The 25,841-nt window shown below is 42.9% G+C and overlaps 1 protein-coding gene across 1 annotated transcript; it reads left to right on the top strand.

The window, feature by feature from the left end:
- The first annotated feature begins 9,040 nt into the window (after window positions 1–9,040).
- Window positions 9,041–25,049, top strand: LIF (LIF interleukin 6 family cytokine). Its single transcript, XM_069214617.1, has 3 exons — window positions 9,041–9,217; window positions 13,280–13,458; window positions 20,622–25,049. The coding sequence occupies exons 2-3, from the start codon at window positions 13,420–13,422 to the stop codon at window positions 21,060–21,062; spliced, it is 480 nt and encodes a 159-aa protein (XP_069070718.1). The 5' UTR covers window positions 9,041–9,217; window positions 13,280–13,419; the 3' UTR covers window positions 21,063–25,049.
- Window positions 25,050–25,841: the final 792 nt, after the last annotated feature.

Here is a 25,841-nt window from a genome sequence, read left to right as displayed (position 1 = left end):
TAAATTGGTTTGGGATTTTTCTTGTGCTGTGTTTTCACTTTATTACTGTTTGAGTTCTGAATAAATACTTAACACATTGCGTCTAAGTTAAGCCTCATTGCCTTTAGGGCCAATCTACCCAGGGTTAAGCACAGGTTAATTTAGTGACTTTTTGTTGTTCACCCTGCACAGGGTTGTGGCTGGTGCTTGATCAGGGCTCAAACCCCAGTCAACCAACAGCCCAGTTCCTCACAATAACCCTTATGCCTAATAGCAGAACTAGTGTATATTACAGAAAAGATGCACAACTGTTCCATGGGCTTCATTTACACAGGTATAATGCATGTATTCAACCTGTTTAGATTAAATAATTGTTTTAAACATGTAATCAAGACACAATTCCACAGAGCCTTTCCGTAATGAGAGGTTTGCATTCTTGTTACCCCATTAGTAATAAACACATGGAAAATAGTGCAGATTTCACAGTGCTCAAAAGGGATGATAATGTGATTTAAATATTATAATATACACAGACACTTACAAGGTTGTCACAAAATGGTATATTAAACAAAGTCCAAGCAATACTATCGATCCTTATTTCACATACCTGAATAGGGCAACCTCTGAAATTGGTTTACCCCTATGCGTTTTACAATGATGCACCTAAAGCTTGTTGATTGATGCAGAAAAACTCAATAAAAAGAATGTTCAAAAAAGAGAATGACATGTAATTCAAATGATGCTGTTTATGTTTTAGGGAGTCTCTGTTCATGCTCATTTGTGGGGAGTATAATCTTTTCTCCTCATAAAAATGTAATAGAACACCTACAGGCAATAACAGTGAGGATGCCAATTATCCTGTGGCTAGATATCTTATGGAATACAATAATAGTAACATTGCTTTACAAATCCTTTTTGCATGTATCATGTTCCCTTGGATACTAGAGGGAAGACAGGTTGTTGAGACCTTGACAGTTGGAATAAAGATAGATAATTGACCAAGAAAGTCAGGTCTCCAATGGACTCAATATGGAGGAAGAACTTTGAATATATATTTAGTAAGCAGCACATATATTTGACTGTGGTAACTATGATACAATAGGCCACTAGAACACGATATACATATTTATTTAATAACACAAGGCGGTGGCCTTCCTGCTTCCAAATGGATTTGAAATGTGTTCACTGGGGCTAGGTGTATTCTAAACAAATGAATTATAAAGTTGTGAAGTATGAATACTAGCAATATTTGCTTGCCCTATGCCATATAGATTGATTTACAAAAAACATCTGAAAAATCTAACAAAATTAAAAAGATAAAAGCACAAAATGCATGTAAATCAATTTGATAACTACAACAGCAGGAGCTAAAAGTCCCTTAATTCCTGGAGAAAGAGCATACATTTGGCTTGTATGGAGGGAGGTTCATGTGATTCTGTAACTTAGCATTGTCCAGTGTAGATTTGTTACGAAAAACCCTTTAGCGGAAAAACATAAGCAAAATACTTATTTAATGGCAATAGAACCAAGCTGTGAGTGGCGTGTGTCATAGGACAAGGTAAGTCAACAATATATTTAATTTTGATAAGTACCTATAGTTATAGGAAAACTACTTTCTATTAATTATTGTGTAATTAAATGAAATGTTTTAAGCTTTTTAGCATACATTTTTACAATAAATATAGATTTTACAATTGTTTATATTTAGATATAATTTGTATGCCTAGAAATGTAAGTTGATAAGTTAATCTTTTATTGATGATTTAGAATATTTTAGGGATTTTTAAATAATGTGTGTATGCTATATTACTGAAATTGATTATTTGGTTAAGTCTACTATAATTCTAAGAAAATCTATACTTTGTCCTCTATATTTGGGTGACTGATATTTTTGTATTTACTATATTTTAAACTATATTATTTCTGCTGTCAGTATTTTGTACTTACCATTATTAGTGTTGCAACTCCATATTTATGCATATTTATATTTTACCATGCCATTTTAACATTTCAATATTTTGTTGTTCTGACTGCCTTGCGCCTCGATACATTCATAAGAAGTATTGACCAGAACAAGTAATTTCGCTGCATGAAAAATCAGTTCTGGGCAAAGGATGCAGACAAATATTTTCAATTCTGATCAGCATTGATCCACAGTGTTACTGATCTACTGTTTACCTTATCCCGATTCACATTTCAGCTCACAGTTCCAGTAATGATAATTCACAAATAAACTTATTCGGCCACTAATTCTAATTTTTTTTTGTTAAGCCTCCTGGACCAGGGTCACCAAATTTAATCCTCCCAAACACCATAACATTAGATTTTTCCAGGCAACTTGTATTTTATTTGGAAAATAGAAGATAATGCGCAAAACATCTAATGGAAGTAAACTGGTTACCAAATTGGAGCGCAGCAGTATTTTGATTTTAGGACAAGAGTGGCAAACAACAAGTACACAGAGTACTTCCCAGTAACCACTGACCCCAAGACCCCAAAAAGACTACATAGTCCCTTGCTGTAAATGGAAGCTGAAATTAACCATCTTTCAAAAAATATTTTGTGAGCTTTTAACTCGCCAAGTTTGCTAAGATTTTTTAAAAAAATGAATTTGGGAGTCCATTAGCTTTATAACTATGCACACTGCCAGTGGAGATGCCTTTAAGGTTGGGGTTTCCTGTAAGTGGAAAGAAGGATGGATGAAAGCTTAGAAATGTTACTGTTTCCAGAGATACAGAAGATTGTGCAAACATTAAATGGACAATACAGTGTAGAAGTAAAAAAACATTTCTCTTTACTCCATCCTACATCTCTAGCAATCACCATCAAAAGGCATGATTCTTTGTTCAACAACGTCTGCTGGGGTTTTCAGACTAGTTGTGACATAATTTACTGAATGGTTCCTTTAAGCGTGGAGTAGGGGAGAGATGCTGTTAACTTAAGGTGTTTCAGACACTGATTAGACAGGGAAGAAGAGAGGATCAGTTGGTGTAGAGAAGGGAAATAGGAGTATTAAATCTCACATAGAGATGCGTTTCTCTGGTTGCCAAAAGATCACTTACAGAGTGAGTTACAGGAGTTGATTGCCAGGTCTAGTTGGTTTGGATAGAGCGGAGATAGCAACGGATGGCCTTATCCCCAAAATTCGTAGGCAAGATCAGGGCAAGCAGGTTCGGAAAGAATGTGGGACCCAGAATGGATGTGTGGCTGTTGAGCCCATAGGCTTGGAAGCACTTTAGGTCCAGGAACATAGTTACAGTAGGCTGATGTAAGAAATTGGGTTATTAGGTGAAAGGAGTAATAGCCCCACTCAAATAAAAAATATAATCCCTGTTAGGGTAAACCACAAAAGTCAGTCAATAAAACTGTGCCCAACCCTCTGGAAGCTTTTCACAAAAGCAGTCAGGTTTAACTTAGGGGCAATGTGTAAAGTATTTAATGTACACTCAAGCAGTAGTAGAGTGAAAACACAACTTTTAAAAAATGGCAAAAACCTAATAAATAGAACCAGAGATATGCATTCTTAAAGTTTCAGGTAAAAATAGCGCCAGGGACCACAAAGTGCGAAACACTGTTATCTGGTCACGCTGGACCAGGTCAGAGTCAAACGTTCAGGCCACCCGCGATGAAGCATGGGTTGGATACAAGTACCAAGTTTGCCCTGGTGGAAAATGTACACTCTAACTTTGTCCAGTTCCTTGCGAGAAGCTTCAGTCAGAGCTTCGCTTTGGTGGGGGACACACACAAGACCATTGTTGGTGGCGAAGAGCTAGTCACCGGTCAGAGCTTCATATTGGTGGGGAAAAGCGGGGCAGTCATTACTGAGGTGAAGAACACTGTGTGGGTGTCATGTCGGCAGGCGGTTGCAGGTCTTGTGTCAGCCTTGGTGAAGTCAGCTCACATTTGCGAGCCCAGGGGTGGTTCTTTTTTGATGTGAAGAGCTCAGAACCTCTGGATTTTCACCTGTAGTCCAGTTCTTGCAGGCTTAAGGTTGGAGAAGTACACCAGCAAGAGTCCAAGACCTGATGAGGCACGTCTTGGCGGTCAGGAGTAACTTCAGCAGAGTCCAACAGCAGGGTCCAGACAGGTCCAGTTGGTGTTGGTCAGCTGGCCAGTTGCAATTAAGGCCTATGAAAACTTGTTGTGACTCTGTAACTCAAATAGGAGGTCAGCCAACTCACCCTTGGAGGCTTGGAGTCATATCTGGGGCCCTGTTTTTGAGGCAATCAGGTCCAGTCTGCCTTCTTTGGACAACAGGGCAGTCCTTCTGAATCTTCTCAGGTTCAGGGGCGTTCTGATGAGAGATTCTAAAGGTGCCACCTTTATACCTAGTGGCAGCCTGTTTGTGAGGGCCACTATCTTTGTCTAGCCCTAAACCGGTCCTGGTCAGTTCTTCCCCTTTCCCTCGGTTTGGCTCCAATCCATCTAAGATGCAAAGGGCGGGCAGGTCCAGGTGTTGGGTGCATTTGCCAGTGACCGGGCAGGCAACTTCAGAAGTCAGAAAGAGGGTGGGTACAGCCCACAGGCTACTCTTTGAAGCTAAGGAAGGGTTGAATACAACCCCCCCGGCCACCCCGCTCAGGAAAGGAACACCCTACCCATACCCAAGGCCCTACACATCACACCACAGGTGAGTCGCTAACAGTCATGTGACCCTGGACACTGGCGGAAAGGCACATTTGAATTTGGCAGAAAAATGTCAACTTTCTAAAAGTGCCATTTTCAGAATAGTAATTTAAAGACCAACTTTACCATTAAAGAGGCTTTTAAATTACAATTCAAATGAGTGGAAGAGGTATTGCTCTATTTGCTCCCAAGCTGAAGGTAAGTGTAAGAAGCTAACCCGGTGTTAGCCTATGGGAGAGCAAGCCTTGCTACACTGACAAATGACTTTGGGAGATTTTCACTACCAGGACATGTAAAACTTAAGTACACATGCCTACTTTGAATATACCATGCAGACTGCCTTGTGAACATTTAGGGCCTTCCTTATGGGTGACCTGTACTTATTAAAAAGAAAGGTTTAGGCCTGACAAAAGGTTTATTTTACCAGTTTGAAATATCAGTTTAGAACTGTACTACAGACTGCAATGACAGACTTTACAGTGCTATTTTGGTTGATGACAAATTAGAGTGCTGCAGCCTATTAGTAGCATGTATTTACAGGCCCAGGGTACATGAAGCAATGTAGGATTCAGGCCCAGCTCTCCCTGTGCTGCTGCTGCATCACGCTTGCTCCTGTCTTGCCCTTGCTTTTTTCCCTCGTTTTTTGAGTGCCTTCTCCTTGCTTTTCCCTCATTCTCACTGCTTTCTACATGCTTTTTCCCTTTTCTTTGTGTGCATTCTCCTTGCTTTCTCCTCATTCTTACTGTTTTCTCCTTGCTTTTTCCACTGTTTTTCATGTGCCTTCTTGCTTTTCCCTGATTTTCACTGCTTTCTCCTTGCTTTTCCCACTGGTTTCTGTGTTCCTTTTCCCTGCTTTTCCCTCGTTTTCACTGCTTTCTCCTTGCTTTTCCCCTGTTTTTTGTGTCTTCTCCTTGTTTTCTCTTCGTTTTCACTGCTTCCTCCTTGCTTTTTTCCTCAGTGCTGCTCCTGCATGCTGCCTGTTATTCCCTGCCTCCCACATAGCCTCAACCATTGCCTCCCAGTGCCCCACACTCCTCCCAGGACCTACTTAAAGGAGACTGCAGCCTGACCCGATTGAGCAGGGCCCAGGTCTCCCCATGCGGCTGCAACGCTCTTGCTCCTGCCTTCTCCTTGCTTTTCCCCAATTTTTTGTGTGCCTTCTCCTTTGTTTTCCTTAGTTCTCACTGCTTTCTCTTTACTTTTCCCCTTGTTTTTGTTTACCTTCTTCTTGCTTTTCACTCGTTTTCCTTGCTTCCTCCTTGCTTTTTCCCTCGTTTTCTGTGTGCCTTCTCCTTGTTTTTCTCTCATTTTCACAGCTTTCTCCTTGCTTTTTCTCCTGTTTTTGTGCATCCTTCCCATGCAACTACAGACCATCACCTCAATTCTGGAATCCCATAGGGCCCTCAGGACCTGGCTGTCCGAATGAGCCTTCAGGACCTGCAAGCACCTGGATACCCTGTCAGAAGATTAGCCGTGCTTTAAAAATCCTGATTCATTGATTGATGTAGTACCACTTACTAAGGACTTATAAGTACATTAAATAATCAAATTGGGTATATACCAAATGTACCATGTTTAGAAAGGAACTTAAGTACAGGCACCTTGCTACTAGTTAGAAGGACTAAACTGCACAGAATCCAAAAAGCTAACAAAAACAGCTTCTGAAAAGAAGGCAGAAATCTGGGTAACCCTGCAGAAAGGGCCAGGTCCAACAGTTTAGAATATTATGAATGAATGAATGAATCTTTATTGCCTAATTAATTAAAATCATTACAACATATTAAAGTAATAAAAGTGAAAAATATAAAATAAACAAGAAAAACCCTTCAGATGCCAAAGCTGATGCCATATCATAGCACCTTCTATCTATGTAGTGTAAAATACTATATAGCCCAGAAAATCGCCCCACCCTGGGGTCCCCAGATGTTAAACACAAGCTGTTACACAAGTAAGTACCTGTAATACAACCTTCTGTGGGCACCAACTAATTGTTTGCCTGCTGACCCAGATCCATTTCCAACATTCCCCAGGAACAGCGCAACAAAATATGCACTAGCCATGGAACTGCTGTGCATATAGAGCCTCTCTAAGCTCGTCATCCAGGGCCGTTGGGTGACAGGAATGGATGGCTTGGGTGGCAGAAGCCATCTCGTCAAAGCTGTTTCTTTAAGGGCCCCTCTCCCTCAACGGGTACCCATGCTAGTTTGACTCCTTGCCTGGCGTAAGGCTAAACACAGCTTATGAAAGAATTTTCCAAAATGGGCTAGTTCCATGGGGACCACTGCGGTAAAGATAAGGCTTAGAGCTTCAGTACATGTTCTCACCCCATGTTTCAAGAACAGAGGTTTTAACTGGAGTTGCCGTTCAGACGCCAAACAAGGGCAACAGCATACAAGAAGTTTTATCCATTCAGTATGGTATTTACACAGCGTGCATTCATGCATGTGCCCTTATGCAGTTTTCCACTTCCATCGATATTCCCAGGCAGGTAAGGCTCAAAGGCGCATCTGCAGGATGTTCTGGAACGCTCGCTCTCCTAGCTTTTAGATAGGGCTGGCATTTAGTGGTTGCATATGATTCATGCAAGCCCTCAGCTCCACGGATATCTCTAACTATTAAAATATCTTTGGCTCTAGAAGCTTGCACGCCAAGGTCTTTCAGTTTTTTCTTCAATACCGCTTTTGTGATGGCAGGGTCTGTAGAATAGGAAGGGGCCAGATTGAACGGTTGCTCAGCCTTTGTCAAATAGATGGCCCAATTACTTGTTTTATTTTTGAAAATTACTTTCAAAGCCCCCCTGAGGCTGCATGCCTCTGCCCTGCTGACACTTTCATAAAACTTTATCGTATCCATTTTGCACATCAAATCTATGCATATTATATCTAGTTCCAAACATATCCCTGCATGCAGTTAAGAATAGTAAAGATGGAATATTAGACCCAGTGTAGCAAGGTGGGCTGTTGAAACCTAAGAAAAGGATTGGCCAGGGTGAGGAAGGAGGAGGGGTAAGTCCAGATATGGAATGATGGACAAGCTGTCTATTAAAGAAGAGGACAACATGTCTGGTGCTTGGACGAGTGGGTCAAAGGGAGGTAACAAGGACTGGAGATAATATTTAAGAGGACTGGATGATGAAAAGGTGTGGGATGTCAAGCCCCAGAAGATGGTCTTCTAGGGGAAATGGTGTGCTTAGGTATTAGTCCGGCTAGTGTGGTGGTATTTTGTAAGAAATTGAGCCTGACGCGGTAGTGTGTGAACTCAGACCTGTCACAGTAAAGCAGCCTTTTACACTTTAATGAAGCATGGCATTCACCTGTGTGGTTTCGCCCCTTTAGGTGGCTTGAAGGGAGCCTAGAAGTGAATGGGGCCAGGCTGTTTTTGTGTCCATAATGCACTGTTATCTGTCCCCACTCAGCCAAGTATCATATGTAGAGCGTAGAGGAAGGTAGGGGGTGTAAGAGTGTGACTAAAACCCTGTGATAACCAAAAATACTGAGTCCAATGCTTTTCAACTTAAAATTCAAGCTGGATCATCTTATCTTTTTCATACGAAATAAGCCTGATCACAGCTCGACAGGTTGACAATATAGTATGTGTGGTGGTCTTCCCACAAGCCTTGTCTCAGTCCTTGCAACACCCGCTCATTGGGAGAATTCACAGAGGAAGACTGGTCAACATAACACACCACAAAGTTTAATCATGTTTGCCACATGACTATGGGAAAAGAAAGTTACGAGATAGTATTCCAGCACTTGGGATGAGTCAATGCAGAAGAATCTCCCTTACGTTCAGGGGCTGTGAAAGCTACGAAGAGCTGTTTGTGGTAAAGTTCAGATAGCTGAGACATTTTTGAGTGTTTTATCTTTTTTACCGCCCACTTTTGTTTCCTCCCACTTCCACTTGTTTTCTACTACTCAGAAATTAGAAAGTTAACTTTTAGAATAAGGAAATTATGTTAACCACACACATCAGGTTAATGACATCACGAATACTGCCCCTCATTCATATTTTCCAGTTTACTTCCTGCTAGTCACCGCAGGGAGACCTTCAAGCTGTTTTTTTTTTATATTTACTTCAGCTCACTGGGTGTGTGTGTATGTGTGTATATATATGAGCCAAATTCCCAACTTGAACAAGAACCACTCAGAATCTCCTTGGTGCTGGGCTCCCTCTCCAAGTCCCCTCTGTAATCTGCTGCTCGCCATGCACTTCTTGTCAGGTAAGACCATTTTCGTTCTGTCTGAGAAACTAAAAGACGAATATATTAAGAAACTTAAATACAAATATATAAACTTTTTTATATGCTTTGTGCAACTATGCCCAGTCTTGGGTAAGAGTTGGGCATGATCCTTACTGAGCGGCGGAAGTGACGTCATTACACTACCCTGCGGCGCCGAGTTCTGTTGGCAGCAGAATTTGGCAGCTGAGGGCTTCCTCTTTTACCGCGTCTGGAGTTCAGGCGCACTCTGCAAATCCCCGGAGGGCTCTGTGTGATTTGTAGGTGATGACACAGTGCACCACTCCTTCCCTTTTCATCCTTGTCGGAAAGGAAGCGGCGTGAATGAGGACTCAGAAGAAACATGATGCGCATGAAGTTATATGCACTGCTGAGGTGAGTTAACCGGCAGGTCGGGCGCCATAGGAAAATCTCCCTTTCGATAGGCGGAACAGAGATTGCTTCTTCGAGGGACTAGAGCAGTTGAAGGACCCTCAGCCCAACTCATCCGCAAGGGAGCAGCACGCGCTTTTTTACATATCTGATTTGCTGCTGCAGAAAAATACTTCTCTTTGGACGGCTTTGAATGGGACATTTACAGTTTCTCTTCAGGAAAGCCTGTATTTGCGATGGGTGTTTGAAAATATATTTAGAAAATTGGATTGCACACTGAACGCTTGATTGCATTTATTTTAATGCTCAGTCTCCATATAATCCATCCTAAAAGAGATTTGAGCTTGCTCGGTACGCTTGACTTTTGGTGCACTATGGCCCGGCATTAAGTAAATGGTTCAGCGCAGGAGGGAGGGAGGTAGGGATGGCATCAGAGTCTACTTTAATATGCCTACAGGAGTGTTTGTTCAAGGAGGCTTGCATGACAATTGTATTTGCGCAACTTAGTCAAACGTGTATTAGTTACATATATGTACGTTAACTTACTGCACAGATTTGACCCCTTCTTCTCGGGGCATACTACCAAATGGCTACTGAACAGCACTGTATTTGGCATAAAATTGCTTTGATTTTTTTTTTACCTATGTCCTTGGTGGAAGTGTAATGTGGGGGTTTCTGAGGAACTACAGTGGGTGCTTAGAGGAGATATCAAGTCTGGTGGAAAACGGTGCCATTGGACAGAGCTGGTCTCCTCCATGCATCTTCCCAGTGAGACTTTTCTTTTGGGAGTCTTGTGTGTCACAGTGCCCACAAAAAGCAGGTGTGGAAACCTATAGGTCATCTTATGATACCACTTTGGGTAGAAAAAAACTATTCTCTGCAGATGCTAGTGCAATTCATTGCAGAGACTACTAAACCTTTATTCTAAGTGAAAATGCCTCAAATTTCAGGTGCAGTTACTTCTAAATGAGGCTACGTTGAGTGGGAAATTAACTGATATGGCGTGTCTGCAAGCAACAAATGGCGTATGCCACAACTATCGTTTTATCTCCTACTTTGTGCAGTAACGGGGGTTGGTGGAAATATTAAATGAAATTAAACACTTGATACATTCATCTTTTTTTATATTCATCTGTCCAAATTCGCTCTGCAGGCAAACCTGAGCGACTTTGCTTCTTGGGTTTTCCAGGGATAACCAAACTGGCCACGAGCCAGGCAATATGAATGTGGGTTGTTTAGTTCTCTCGGAGTCTCGTTTCATTTGAAGAAACTAGAACAGTGAGATAAAGGGAGAGGACGTGCGGCAGGCTGGAGTAAAGAGCAAAAAGGTGGAATCAGAGCTAAGCTGCAATGTTATTTGGTAACTCTGGCATTTGGCAGCACTGCTGGCAGGTCCCTACGAAATTCTTTGGATCTCTGCACTTGTTATTTCACAAATTAAGGACTGGGCTTTCAAAGTGCTCACACGAGTTTACAGTGAAGCTCTGTTCCTAATGCCTGTTTGAACTAGCCCTGAAGGGAACGGAAGTTTCTGCCATTAACAACTGGTTGTGCCTGTTATCAATGGTAACCAGATTATTCATTGCGGTTGAATTCTAAAGAGCAGTCCTTTAAGATGAAACCAAGATTCCAGGAACTGACTTGACTATTAGTGTTATTTTATGTTCCTATTTAGATTTTCTTCTATAAAGAAGTTTTAGATGCTTGTCTTCTTAAACCCCTAATCATCGAAATAGAAAATGCAGTACATTCAAGTTTGTATCCCACTCAATAGAGTGTCACAAGCAGTGACACCGAAGCTGGGAGGCTTGTGGGGGCCACTGAACCCTGATAATTATGGTGCTTTTCTCCTCAACCAGTGGTGAGAGGGGCATTTCCTTGTTGCACTAGTGCCCATGGCACCATTACTACGGCACTGATTACATTAACAGTCACAAGCTAAATCAAGATAGGCAAAACTTTAACCTCACCCAAAATTAAAACAAACTTAGCGATTCGAATCGTAAGGTTGTAACATTTTGTAAACTTTACATATCTTTGTCAGCATGTTGGAATTCCTTCTTTGAAAGTTTTTCCTAGTTTGGCACTCAGACGAGCCGACCGCCAAACTCGCAGGTATGAGACCACCGTCAATCCAGCGGCCTTACCCCTAGTCATTTTATGATGTTCCCACCGGGCTGACCGGTGGGAACATCATATTACAACATTCCCGCCTGTCAGCCTGGCTGGAACAGTGGTACGGTATTGGCGATACCATAGCACAACAGCACCCTTGGAATGCACGCTGTCTGCAAAATAGACACCGCGCATTCTGAGGGTGTTGGTCAGGAGGTCCCATGCACTGCTCACGACATGGTCGTGGGCAGTTCATGGCCCCCGTATGGCCCCCTGCACTTTTCATGGCAGCTAAACTGCCATGAAAAGGCTGGAAGAAAGGGGACTTGTGATCAGCAAGGTGGCACTGAATTTAGCACCGCCGTGGCTGACCACGAGTCCGACCGCCGTCAACCCTTTGGGAACCATGTTCCTGGCGGGGACGGTGGTCCCCTGGTGGTCTGACTGCCAGGGTCGCAGTGTGGTGGTCAGATCACCTGGAGGGCAGCAGTCTGACCGCCACCGTGAGGCTGGTGGTCTAAAGATCGCCAGCCTCATAATGAGGCCCTAAGAGGGGATTTTGATGAGAATTTTTGCACAAAGCCTACTGTGTGAGATATTTTTCTTGCAGTCTTTTTGTAAACTGCAAGGCCTTCTCAAATACTGTTAAATTCTGAAAAATTTGGCACACGTTTGCGAGGGAAAATCTTTGCCCCTTTACATCATTACTCCTTTTTGTCTGTGAGGTGCCCTGACTAAATACCATGTGTTGGTGGTGGGCAGTTACACCTTGGGTAGTAGGAATAATAAAAAATGTTATAGCCATTTAAGTAACACTTCTGCCATTTCTAAAAGCTTCAAACAATAGGTATTCTACTACCTAACAGAATGTTTTGTAATAGGTTTACAATGCCTGTCAATGTGCACACCCCACCTTCCCCTTATTTACTGTAATGACAATGATCACTCTGTGTCAAGGCCAGAATTTCTCTACTCTTCCAAAACAGATAACACTTTTTTAATGGATTGTGCCACTATGGTTTGGAATTGTTGGGGGAAGAGGTGTAAATGTGGGCAGTACAATAATTAATTTAATTAGGAAAGTATGCTTTGTAGGACTAGCACAGTTGAACTGTCGCACAGTATACATTGTGTTAATCTTAATGTGGTTGCATGCAATAGAATGTTTCATGCTAAACGCACCATTGACCATGTCTAAGCCAGGTTGCATATCCAGCTGCCTCTATTCCTGTGCCATTTGTGCCTCACATCAATTCCACTGGCACAGTAGCAATGTGAAGTAAATGTTCCTATATTACTTCGAAATAAATCTATGTGACCTCACACTAACCTAATCTAGACTTTAATGTGGGCAACAGTAATCTCACAGTGCACAAACAGAAAGTGTGCTCATACTACTTTCAGCAGTCCCACGCTTGCACAGTGTCACATTTTAAACCAGTAGAGAATTTGACATTAGTGTGCTCCATGCACCACGCAAAAGAACGTTATGTATCAAGCTCACAAAAACTTTCTAGATGGCGCTATAAAACAATGTGCTGCACTCCAAGCGCTTCGTGGTATTTTGAAATAATGTAGCCTGCAGCAAATTCACCAGATCACTCTGAAATACTGTTCCCCATTACAGACCCACCAAAGTAACATACCTCAGTTTTTTCGACTACACTCCTATTGACACTTGCAGATAGCGTTGTCCTCATTAGTTTCAGTGTTACAGTGCACTAATGTGCCATGGCATAAGGCTATTGCCATACTACGCCATGTACTTCACTCCCATCTCGTCATGATAACTTGCAGATAGTGTGGTTTACGCAGATACACTAGCGATAGCAATGCTGATACAAGTGCCTGTGACATCCAATTAAGCTCTAATTGTTGTCGCACAGATGTCTACTCTGCTTGACTGCTCTTCTCTGTGTGCCTCTGACTTCTGTTGTTCTCCGTGTACAGGAGCCATACCAATCCTCCTTCTGCATCACTTGAAGCTGGTGGCTGCCCGGGCACTGCCCAATTATTCCTCCAGCTCCATCTGCCAAGGTCTGCACCACTGTGGAGACAACATCCCGGCTCAGCTCCACAGACAGTTCAAGATGCTCAATGTGTCGGCGAATCTTCTCTTCCAGACCTACGTAAGTCTATGTGCTGCGAGAGGGTGCTCTAAGGTGGCATGATTGTACGGACACGGCATGGATGCTGCAGACTGATTACTCTCATTTAAGTCACTGGGGAGGTTCATCTTGCAGACTGAATTCGAAGAAGCCTCTATGCTGAGTGAGAGAGTTAAGGTGAGGCAGGAACCGGTACCGCACTCATACAAGTCTTCCCCAGACACTGATCTCTCATTTGGTAGTTGTAGATTTAAGCAGGTTCATATTGCGTTTAGATATAAATATGCTAAATAATATTTCCAGCCGGAACACAACTGGAATAAAGTTCCAAATACGAGAATGAAGGCACGCCTGCATCCTCCTCTCATAGTCGCTACAAAGCTGCCCGGCTGCACAGGTATTTACCCTGTGCTTGCTGGGCCCTAGTTACTTGGAATTATATTAGTTGGTGTTATATTTGTGTGAGTACATTGGCGCCAAGGGATGTCAGCATTGAAGTGCATGAGGCACTTGTAGTCAGACTTTCATTATGAAATGCGTATCCATCTCCTGGTGGGATATTGCTCCGGCCCATTTTAGATAGCCCACTGTCTCTAGACCTAATAATTCTGGGCCTAGACACATTGTGCCTAGTTTCACCGTGTGCAGACTCGTACCCGGCGAGACCACTGGAGTAACAGGGACTAAGGGCCAGATGTAGCAAAGGGTTTTACCCATTCTGTGTCTATGGGAAAATGTGTTCGTACATATGGCCCTAAGTCCTCCGGGCCCTTCTCTGACATCTGCCTGCTCTGAGCAAGTAGAAAATCTCAGCTGATTTGTCCAGAATCTGAGAAAAAACGGTGGAAAAGAAGCTATTAATCCCAGAACTAGCTAGTTACTTCCCATTCCAGTGACACAGCTCATAATTTCAGTTTTTTGATGTGGGGATACTCATTGGCCAGAATGAGACTTTCCGGCCCACGTGCTCTCCCGCAAAAATGCAGCTAAAACGTAATGAACCTTAACTCTGGCCTAAACTTTAGCCAGGCATGGCAATGTGTTTGCTGTCTTTAGAAGTTTGACACGCCACAAAGCTAAGGCCTCATTGGCTGTACTGGTTTTGAATCACAGAGGAAGTATGCTTAAACTTCCATGCCAGGCTAATATGAAAATCTATCACGGAATTAAAGGCCTTTCAGTCCATGACCTCCGTGCGAAATCAGTATGTGTTTAGGAGCACTCAAGAAATGTAGCCTAGTGCAGTGTCAAAGCAGTCGCCAGCACAAATCCAATATAATTGTATTCCTAGTGATGACATCACACTCTGATAACAACAGATTTAATATATGAATACAAAGTAAACTAAGGGGTAGTTTTAAGATCCCCTAGTGCCCCCTTGCGCTACATTAGCATCATTGTTTTTGACGCTAATGTGGCCCAACAAGGCCAAAATCGCTGCGCCAAATTTACAAAGTGGCGCAATGCATGTATTGCGCCACTTTGTTATCCCGGGCGCCACATTATGCCTGCGCCAGGCATAATGTATGCAAAGAGGGGGGTGTTTCCTCATTAGAGGGGCTGAAAAAAATGTCACAAAGAAATCTAAGAGATTCAAAGGAGGCACACCATTATTCATAATGGGTCTCAATGGGCTTTGCAAGATTAGCGTCAACATTTTTTATGTTAATCCTGCAGAGCTCCAAACTAGCGTAACAATTTTTTACACTAGTTCCCTAACTACCGCCATGATGCGCCATATCTTAGATACAGCGCACAGCTGGTGACCTTAGGGTGGCAATAAGAGGTGCAAGACAAGTGACGCTGCAGTGGGTGCTGCACCACTTTTCTTAAATCTGGCCCTAAGTGCTTAAACATCACCTTCTTTCTCTTGTACTCTCTTCCACTCTTTCTCGATTGGCCCATATTATAAATGCACCATGACAGTGAAAATGAATGGGGCCCAATAATGTAGTAGTTAGAGCAACTGTACAAAAACACAGTTAATAGTCACAGGGCTCTTCTATGTGCTCTTACTTTACTGCAAAAAGTGTGAAACATTTTATCCTAGTTTATATACATGAAAAAGTGCCACACCGTAAAACTTATATGCAGGTACACAGAGAGTGGTATACTATTCAGCTATGTATTACCATTGTTGATAGAGGGGTGAGGCATCATGATATACATAATCAGTTCTGGCTTCTCACGTTAATTAGGAGTTAAGAATAAATGCCCCTAGCTCCTCCCATGAGTGGTATATATATATGGTATTTCTATAGCGTGAACCTAACAAAAAAGGCAGGGGTGCACTGTAGATGTATATATATGGTATTTCTATAGTGTGAACCTAACAGAAAAGGCAGGGGAGCACTGTAGATGGTCAAAGACAAACATAAAGTCAACCAGTAAAAGGATAGGAAGCTGGGTTCCTGGGCACTGCTCTGCCTCCCGTGGCTCCACCTGGTGAGTAGAGCCCTTTCCCTTGCTCCTCTGAACTCCTGACTCCTGTCAGGAGTACAAGGCTCTCCTCCACCCGCAGGCAGAACCTGCGCCTCATCCCTGGTGTCTAGTGGGAGAGCTGGGCTTTCCTACTAGGCTACCTTCTGCCTCTCTCCTCCTTTTCTCCTCCTCTCTCTGCTCTGCTCTTCTGTCCCTTTGTGCTCCTTTTGCTTCCCTACTCTCTTCCTCCTTTTTCTCTCACTCTACTTTCTCTCTCTCACTTTCACTCTCCCCCCTCTGTCCCTCCCCGTCGCTGCTGCCCCCTCAACCCGCCATCTTTTTGCGGCCCGCGCTATTTTTCGCACCGTTTTTCACCCGTGCTTTCGCCTCCCAGCTGTCCTCTCCTCCCCCACCTCCCTACTTAATGGCAGCCGCTGCGCGGCCATGCCAAAGACAAGCCCGCCTATGCCTGGACCGTGCTCAGTGCTAGAACCCCTGGCTCCCGTCTCCCCCCCACCGCTGCCACCCACGTCTTCACTACGACGACGCCACCCTCCGCACCCTCAACACCGGCTGCTCTCCCGCCTGCCTTCAAGCCTCCCCGCAGACCACCAGCCGACCCTACTCCTGCCGGAACTGCACCTTCACCAGCCTCCACACCAACGACCCACCCACCAAGGCAGGACGCAACCATCTCAGATGTATCCTCCTCAACACCCGCTCCGTCCACAATCACGCAGTAGAGCTATGGAATCTACTCGACTCAGCCTCCCCAGACGTCGCCTTCCTGACCGAGACCTGGATGAAGCCCTCCTCATGGCCTGAGATCGCCATAGCTATCCAGGACAGCTACAAGATCACCCACAGGGACCGCTCCAACAAACCGGAGGAGGCATTGCCATCGTCCACAAGAACACCCTCAGGATCACGACCAGCACCAAAGACAACCTCAGCACCGCCGAACACCTGCACTTCCAGATCCACACTGAGCCAAACACCACCCTCTGAGGGACCCTAATCTACAGGCCCCCCGGCCCCTGACTGCAGTTCAGCGACTCCATCACCGATGTCATCAGCACGCACACACACTCTCCCATTCACTGACTACATACTCCTCGGGGACTTAAACTTCCACTTCGAGAACACCAACGACAACACCACCACCCTGCTCGACAACCTCTCCAACCTCGGCCTCAAACAGCTCGTCACAACACTGACCCACTCCGCAGGACACACACTCAACCCTATTTTTTCTACCAACAATCTCGTCACCTTCAGCCACACCACCGAACTCCACTGGACAGACCACAGCTGCATCCACTTCTCCTTCAAGAAACCGACATATATGTCAATATGTTATTCATTAGTCAATATTTTGGATATTCTATCTGTAGCACAATATTTTTGTGCTCGATATTCTAAAATAGATCCCAATTCTTAGTAATATGGTAGATACACAGATGTCTTAACTTATGGAGGGTTATTGCTTTCAGATTTGCTTATTTAAAATTTACATTACGACTGATTCTTTCTTTTTTCACTTCCATTAAAACTGATGTTACCAATGATGCCTCAGAATACTGGAGGTTAGCGTGCCGCTCAACAATCTTCTCTCAGACTTCAAAGGTGGCACGTGCCATTTGTTCCAGAGACGCCTGCATCCACAGCAAACACCTTCATGATACTGGTTCATCTGAGGAACTGTCAGTGCTCCTCTAGGACCAAAGACTTTTAGGAAAGGAATTCATGAAATGTGGCGCATCAAACACTCATACCAGATCACTCTAGATCATATAGTGCTAAAACGTAGAGTAAACTCCTACTTTCAGGTCACTACAGACACGGTTTCCAGTCCTGGACATTTGTGTGATAACTACATGCATTCCGGGTGTTGTATCTTGTTATGCTAATTAGTTGAACACACCTGAATACCAGAATGTTTAGCCAGAGGCATAGCTTCAGAGGGGGTGTTTGGGGTGTTACCCCCCCTAAAAAATTGAAAAGTGTATTATGTAGTAAATAGTAGGGCTCATGTGCTTTCAGTTGGGTATTGTGAGGTGTCTGTTAGATTTCACCCTGGATTTTTACATGCTCACATTCACAAAAACACACACTGACACACACACATACTCTCTCTTTGTCTCTCTCTCTCTCCTCTCTGCCTCGAAACTTGGTTAGTTTGAAAACTACTGTGTTTTCAGTACCCATAACAATTATCACTACTCTCTCTTTCCGCTGCCTCTTAAGTCCCCCTTGTGTCCTGCTTCTCTTAATGTATTTGAACAAGTTAGGCCAACGTGACTGTTATGAAATCTGTAGCTTAAACCACCCCCCAACATCAAGCCATTCCCCTGGCTGTAGGTTTAAAGTTCAGGAAAGGAGGCAGTATCCTTCATGACCTGTAGCGAGTTGGTCGCCCTATCAGGACTTTGCACCACCTTCTGACATTTTGGACTTCTAACTGCTTTCAATTCCCACAATGGCTTTTCAGATCCTGCTTTCAGTTTGCTACTGTTTGGTTGACTCCACAGTGAGGAATAACCTTTGGGCAGCTATATCAAGCCCCAGAACATGCAGAGGCTGTGGTGAGCACCCCATCCCCAACCTCCCTTACTGCGCGCATTTCTCACAACTCGCATTCTTTACAAAGTAAGGGGGCGGGGGGAACACACAACCACATATGTGTGCTCTTTTTCACATGATGTTTTCTTTACGGAGGTGGTTCCCAACCTGTTAGAAAATTAAATAATATTAACAGATTAGGTTCCCAGCTTTCAGTAATGACTCCCTTACTGCGCGCATTTCTCACAACTCGCATTCTTTACAAAGTAAGGGGCCGGGGGAACACACAACCACATATGTGTGCTCTTTTTCACAAGATGTTTTCTTTACAGAGGTGGTTCCCAACCTGTTAGAAAATTAAATAATATTAACAGATTAGGTTCCCAGCTTTCAGCAATGACTCAGTGGGGGTTCCTGGGTTCCAAAAATGATTTAGTGGGGGTCCCCGGGTTCCAGTAATAATAAAGTGAGGGTCCACAGAGGTCAAAAGGTTGGGAACCACTGCTTTAGGGGGTAAGAAGCTACTAGGCACAAACACACCACACAGATATCCATGAACCTTTCACATGATGCACTTTTTTAAGGATAAGATGCTGGCGGTCACAAACACAGCGGACAACACACATGTGCACACAAATACACAAAAACATACAAACATATACACACTCATATGCATATATACATGGCAGACAAATATACATACACATGGCATTATGGGCCTGATTACGACCTTGGAGGATGGGATACCGTTTTACAAGTTCCATAAGATATAATAGAAATTGTAATATGACAGACGGGATATCTGTCACATTTGAGACGGAGTATCCCATCCGCCAAGGTCGTAGTCAGGCCCTATATGTACACACAGTAATGTCTTTGTTGCAGGTTGGTTTGCAGTTTTGAAGAAGATACACACGCACCGTCAAACCCCGTGATGATGAACAATCCTCATTGCGTGCGATATGACTCTTTAAATGATGCAATTTTACAAGCCAAGTGGAAATCCTCTTCTACTCAGACAGGTTCGCACAAGGCCGGCAAAACATTCCCCCCACAGTGTCTCGATTGCTTCACTTTCTGTAGTGGCATGTATGAAAGTTTTCTTTCACTAGGGAGTAAGTCAAAACAGATGCTTAAACAGACAGTTTAGAGCGCTGCTGGTATTTTAATGGTACTTTTTATTGTAAACTTTCGCCACATAAACTGAGAATGCCTGGGAGCCTTTTTCGTTGTTTTTTCTTCTTCACATGTTGTGAGAAAAGACTCATTCGTTCTCTTGTCCAGAAACTTGAACATGCCCTCATGCACACACACAAACACGCACTGCCCTTGTCCAAAGATACTTGGAAGTACACATAAATGTTGAACAGTGAACCATCACCAAGGTAAATGTTTAAGGACTAAGGCCCATATTTATACTTTTTTTGCAGCGCATTTGCGTCATTTTTTGACGCAAAAGCGGCACAAACTTACGATTGTATTTTGTAAGTTTGTGCCGCTTTTGCGTTAAAAGGCGGCGCAAATGCGGTGCTAAAAATGTATAAATATGGGCCTAAATATTTGATAAGCGCACACTTCCAAATACGTAAAAGATTTGCTAATGGTTAAGTTGATTAGACCTTACAGTTCTCTGGACCAGAGATAATTTTTGCGTTGCGCAGTTGGGCAAGACCCCACTGTGTTCTTCAAAATGGTCCCATGATGGAGTTTATGTGTGCACACATGTATACGCTATTGCAGATATGCATAAGAACACACAGACTCTATTTCCTTCTGTCCATGGGTTGCACATCAGAATATCATAGTCAGAAACATCTTCTGACATAAATATAGTGTCCTTAGGATCTTTTACAAAATATCGTTCCATTGGGTTTAGATTTTCTAATATTAATCCCAATTAGATGAGCGGTATTTTTGTAAATTATATTTAGTACATTATACTTAAATCAGATGGTAATCTGGCACAACACCCCTTCAATATAGAAGACATTCCGATGTCTGTGTGTGAGCAGAAATCTATGGACAATGTATTTCAACCTGAAATACCCAAGTATATGATGGTATTAGGTCTCCCCTGGGGCATGAAGTAGATGTATGTTTGCCTTAGGCATGAAGTAGATTTATGTTTGTTTTGGGCATGAGGTAGGTGTATGTTAAAGTAGCAGTGCTAAAAAGAAAATAACCAATGTTTCCTCTTTTAGGTTTCCTATCAAAAGTTCAGCCCCGAAGATATGCATGTCCTCTGCAATCCACACAGCACTGACTTTCCTACCTTCAATGCCAGTCGGGCCAACCACAGAGAGAGAGTTGTGCAACTCTTCCAAATTTTTGCCTACCTGAAGTCGACGCTTGGCAACATCACCCAAGAGCAGACAATACTTAATTCAAATGCTCAAGATCTGCTTGACCTGCTGGGTAACACCACTGCCATCATCAAGGCAGTCATCTCAAACCTGACTTGCCGTCTCTGCAACCATTTTCATGTGACCTCAGTGGATATATACTATGGAAAGCCGGCTCGCCAAATTTTTGATCAGAAGAAAAAAGGCTGTAGAGTATTGCATAAGTACACACAATTTATATCTGAAGTGGCTGATCTTCAGACACACTTATATCGACTTGGTCACAGATTAAGCTACTGACAACACAGAGATAGAGGGAAATATTGGCTGCAAAATTCCGACACTGTGAGACACTGTTTGATGAGTAAACATATGATTGTGTTGTCTTTTTCAGTGCCTACGTCCAAGCCACACACCCAGCATAGCAATTAGAGAACCCTGATAACCCACAGCCAGTCTATCATAAGATGCTAAATCGTGTCTGATATCAGAAGCTAAGAAAGGTTGGGCCTGGTTGGCATTTGCACAGAAAAAGCCAAAGAACTGTCCATACTGGATCAGAGCAGGGCTCTGGTGATCTCTTTGGAACTGACATAGCCGTAACACAAGGAACATACAAAACTCCACTAATTACAAACCTCCTCTTTCTCCATGAGGACCTCCTCTTCTTAAAATACTGTGGAGGACTGTGAATGTGTCTGTATGTGCATGACACTGCAGAAAAGGAAGGGACTGGAGGAAGCTCTCTGGGTGGGCTCTGCATGGGGGGGACAAAATCTTATCAAGATGTTATTTATTTTATTTATGAATTTTTATACAACTATTACCAAAGGTGTTATTAATTATTTCAATCTCAACTTCTTCCTTTCAAATCTGGTCTTTTTAAAAAAGGCTCAGACCCCTGTTTATTATTTTAGTTGTTTTACGTGGTTGGGTATTGGGCAGTGAAATGTGTCGTAAAAAAAGCTTAAACATAGTTTTGACCCTAGGTATAAACCTCAGATGACTGTGGTTTGTCAATGAACATAAAAATACAGAGAGAGGACATATGACAGGAGAAGGTGTTCATGGACTACATTCGGATGAATCTTTTTAATTATGCCTGCATTACCCACTTCCCATTCAAGGCCAGTACACACATGTGTGCCCCTTCTATAATTTCAAATTGCACAGAGAATATCTGTTCGGACCATGATGTGGTCAACCATCTTCCAGGGAGCATTTTAAATAGTGTCATGTCGGGGGACTCAGGACTTTAGATAAGAAACTATCTAAAGTACTCCCTGGGAACATGGTTGAGCCTACCCTGGATTATAGGAACCAGGATGAAACTCGTGGGTGAAGCATGCTACTAACAAACAAGGCCTTGTACCAAAAAATACACCCCCTAGACGCAGGCATAAAATTTGAGAAAAAAATATTTTCTCTAAACTGTTTAAACTTTGTATGTGTTCTGTTATATGACAGTGCACTTTTGCCTTTTGAGTCATGTCTCCTTTCCAGCTTCAAATGGCCGAGTAGTGCTGAGACATTCCTTAACTTCCATAAGGAAACAGGTCTGCCGGAGCAACTTGATAAAAGAGTTGCCTATGCCAAAAAAGAGAGCAGCCAGAAAAACGGTGTCATGCAGCCTCACCCTCCATTCACTTGACTGTTCACTGGAAGTAGTGTGAAGCCCGAACAAGTGAGAATCTAGTGCCAAAGCATTGCAAAATCAGGGACTTTCTCTATTGAGAAACTACACAAGCGAGCCAGTGTAGTCTGGGAAATGACTGCCTCATTCTCGTGACTCATTACTGTTTTTATTTATTGTATTTATTTGTAAAGTAATAATAATAATAATAATAACTATTATAATATTTTTGTATATACTATCTGACACGGAAATGCCTTGCATGCTCCCTACATAAATGTGCCAGTTGTAGGTGGTGTTTGCCTCACAAACGCATGGCATCTACATCTCCTCCTGGCTAATAACCTGTAGGTGGCTCTTGGGAGGCCAGTTGGCTAGCCATAATCAGTGCTTGATTTCTAAACGAATATGTGCAGGCTTTCCCCAGCTCGACTGAAGCTGTTAAATGTCAGCATGCCAAATACCAAGGCTGTGTAGTCTTGAACCCACCGCATGCCTCTTTAATCCACTACCAGACAATTCCTGTCCCTTTATGTCACTCTTGCAGGTTCCCTCTTTTTCCATTTGAGACTTTTTCGTATTTCTTTTTGTTCATCTTTCCCTTTTGTGCTTTTTTCCCCTCTTGCTCTCTATAAATGTCTTATGCAGAAAAATAACTGCTGCTCCCCAGAAATGAGTTCTGGTGGGCACCATGGGCAACCACCAGCACAAATTAAGCACTACCCATAAGAGATTCTGAATGGCTACCATGCCTGTAGACCCTGCTGGTGGGAAAAAGCTTGCAGATCATTACATAAGAATTGTAGCCTAAAATGTGACAAAAAACTGTGTGACAAATTATGCATTCAGGAGAAATGTAGTCAAATTGTATAGGTAGCTCGCTATAAGATCCTATAGCACTTATTTGTTGTCTGGGTGTGCTGCTTTTCTCCATTAGTTTGCAGCAGTCTGTATTGTTTTGCAGCAGCAAAAACTATAGTTCTGACTTGTTCTATCTAAATCAAATACAAAGTATGAATTCTGGCACGGGGGTGCTTGCTCTACATCTTAGCAGATGGGCGAGCAATATTGCTGCTTGCATAGAAGAGTGTGTTTTACATACTTGTGATCAATGGCACTACCTATGCCTTGAGGCATAATTCTTCTGTCTGAGACCAAGCCTGTAAGGCTAAGAATCTAAAATGATAAGTGGAATAGCCATAGGCAACATAACTCGCATTGCGAGCCCATGTCAACCCCCATCCCACAACCCCCGTCTTGACATAATGAACAGCCCTGGACTATTTGAGCATCACTTATTACCATAGACAAACTGACACCTTAAGCACGCTTGGGAGGCTGAATAGAATATTATCCCCTAGTACAATATTTTAAAATAGTGTTATTTCTCCTGGAGAAGGATTTTCACTTACAATTTCCACAGTGTATCAGACAGACTCTGAATTTGCTGTGGCACAAATACCTTTTGCCTGTTGTGCACCCGGTGTTCTTTGTAGCAGGCCTCCAGTTTTCTCGGCAACACATACAAAGAATTAAGTTATTTCATTAGTTAGTCTTGCTGTCTGGGTAGAGAACATTTTTCCCCAGTTATCTTTAAAAGATTGTGCAGTATAATGTATCATTTGATCTCAATTTTTCCATAGTGTTTTTGCGGGAGTCCCATTCCTCAGACCCAGTTGAAATGCCATCTTGCTTACTAAATGTGGTGCAACCTGAGGCTGTTATATTTGTGTTATTTGACAGTGCGGCTTTTCGTTCCCATTTCCACCATCTGTGATATATTGTTCAATATTACTTTTGTGTAAATTACATCCCGCTCAGCTTAGAGGACCAATCAGGGGTGCTTCTAAGTCTGTCATGGCTTCTGAAGTGGTATTCAACTCTCCCGGCGCAGAAATGTCTGCACGCCACAGCAGTGCGTCCACAAGGCCGTCAGACATCAAAAGCAGGTATATTCAAAGCAGTAAAAATCTCTGAGAAATAATTTTCCATACGAAAAACACAAACTACCATTTGTTGACAACACGCTTAATTTTATAAATAGGGGGAGTTTTTAACATCAGATATTTTTTTGCTTTTCCCTTTTAACTCTTTCTTCTTACAACCTGTCCTTTTCAACTCTTTCTTCTTACAACCTGTCCTGTCATTTGAGGGAGAGGTCTTATATTTTTTAAAAAATGCACATTTTGTGCGCATCGTGCTGACATTCGTATTTTTAAACGCACACTGTATCGTTCAGTGGAAAGGTATGCCTGTGCCCCAGATGGAACTCATTTTACCCAAGAATTGTCTAAATTTGACTTTGCATAGTGGTAGCCATAGAACGAACAGTACAAGTCCATGCTCTGAAACCAAGCTGTGGTTGCCACCTCACTCCATGTCATCAGAGCACCAGGTTTATGGTCCAGGTATTTTCTGTTGTGAATTATTGTATATGATGTATTATTGCAATTGTAAAATTGAGATATTCCTTCTCCTGTGAGAAGTCAATTACAGTCATCTACCATCCATGTGTGGGAAACAACTTTCACCATTTGCTGACCCATGTCTTCTGTAACTTTTTATACCATTTTGGAGCTTGATTTATTTATATATTTATATAAATTATTTGAGTTTTGTACATGAAATAAATGAATCTAGATTTGTAGATGTCATCTTTGCTTTCTTCCTGTGTTGTTTTTTTGGCACCTGTGGAAATTGCAGCGGCAGCCCCCCCTCACAACAGCTCAGATGTGGACGTGTCTGTGGAAGGGTCTGAGGGGCATCTCAAACTTAATGAAGCCGGTGGTCTTTTTTGCAGCTGCTATCTATCAAAATATTTATTATCACCAGCTGAGGAGGCTCCCTTCTGTGTGCCACGTCGGCTGCAACGACCACAGTGCCTCATTTTCTGCTTCACTCCACTGGGTTACTCTGCAGAATCTGACTCTTCTCTTACTTTGACTACCCTGAACGGGGTCTACGGTAGGCAGGGCCTGGTTTTTGATCAGCTCTTTTCCTTTTTGCAATAACTGTAGTGCTTGATCTACCTCCATCTCACTAATGTTACACTGACTACAGTGCTCTACTCGCAGGTGATAACTGCAAGGTCTGGCATCTCTGCTACTCTCTCCCGTTGTACTGTGTTGTGGTTTGCACTAGATCACTTGGCTGGAATGCGGTGACAATCACTTTCAGGTCACAGCATTCCAGGTAGTGTCAAGCTTCTGGGGGAGATTTGAATGTGGTCAGTTATGATCAGTTTGATGCCTGAGGAGGTTAGATAAACATGCTACAAACCTAATAAAGGTTTATGAAGAACCTTTGAAGTGTAAAGCATATTCTTAACACACTGACTGTAGAGGTTGGTCACTTCTACACAGCCAAGCCTCTTTGCTATTCACTCTGGTTGCACTGCACAGGCTGCACAGGATGTCCTCTCTCCTATTCACTCCAGTTTGTACTGA

This window comes from Pleurodeles waltl, chromosome 11, assembly GCF_031143425.1.
Source record: "Pleurodeles waltl isolate 20211129_DDA chromosome 11, aPleWal1.hap1.20221129, whole genome shotgun sequence".
Taxonomy (NCBI): Eukaryota; Metazoa; Chordata; class Amphibia; order Caudata; family Salamandridae; genus Pleurodeles; species Pleurodeles waltl.
This window is presented reverse-complemented; position numbering and strand designations above follow the sequence as displayed.

Coding starts and splice junctions, on each gene's coding strand:
- LIF (XM_069214617.1), top strand. CDS start 13,420: ATGCTCAATGTGTCGGCGAATCTTCTCTTCCAGACCTAC. Junction 13,459..20,621: donor ATCTTCTCTTCCAGACCTAC/GTAAGTCTATGT, acceptor TTCCTCTTTTAG/GTTTCCTATCAAAAGTTCAG.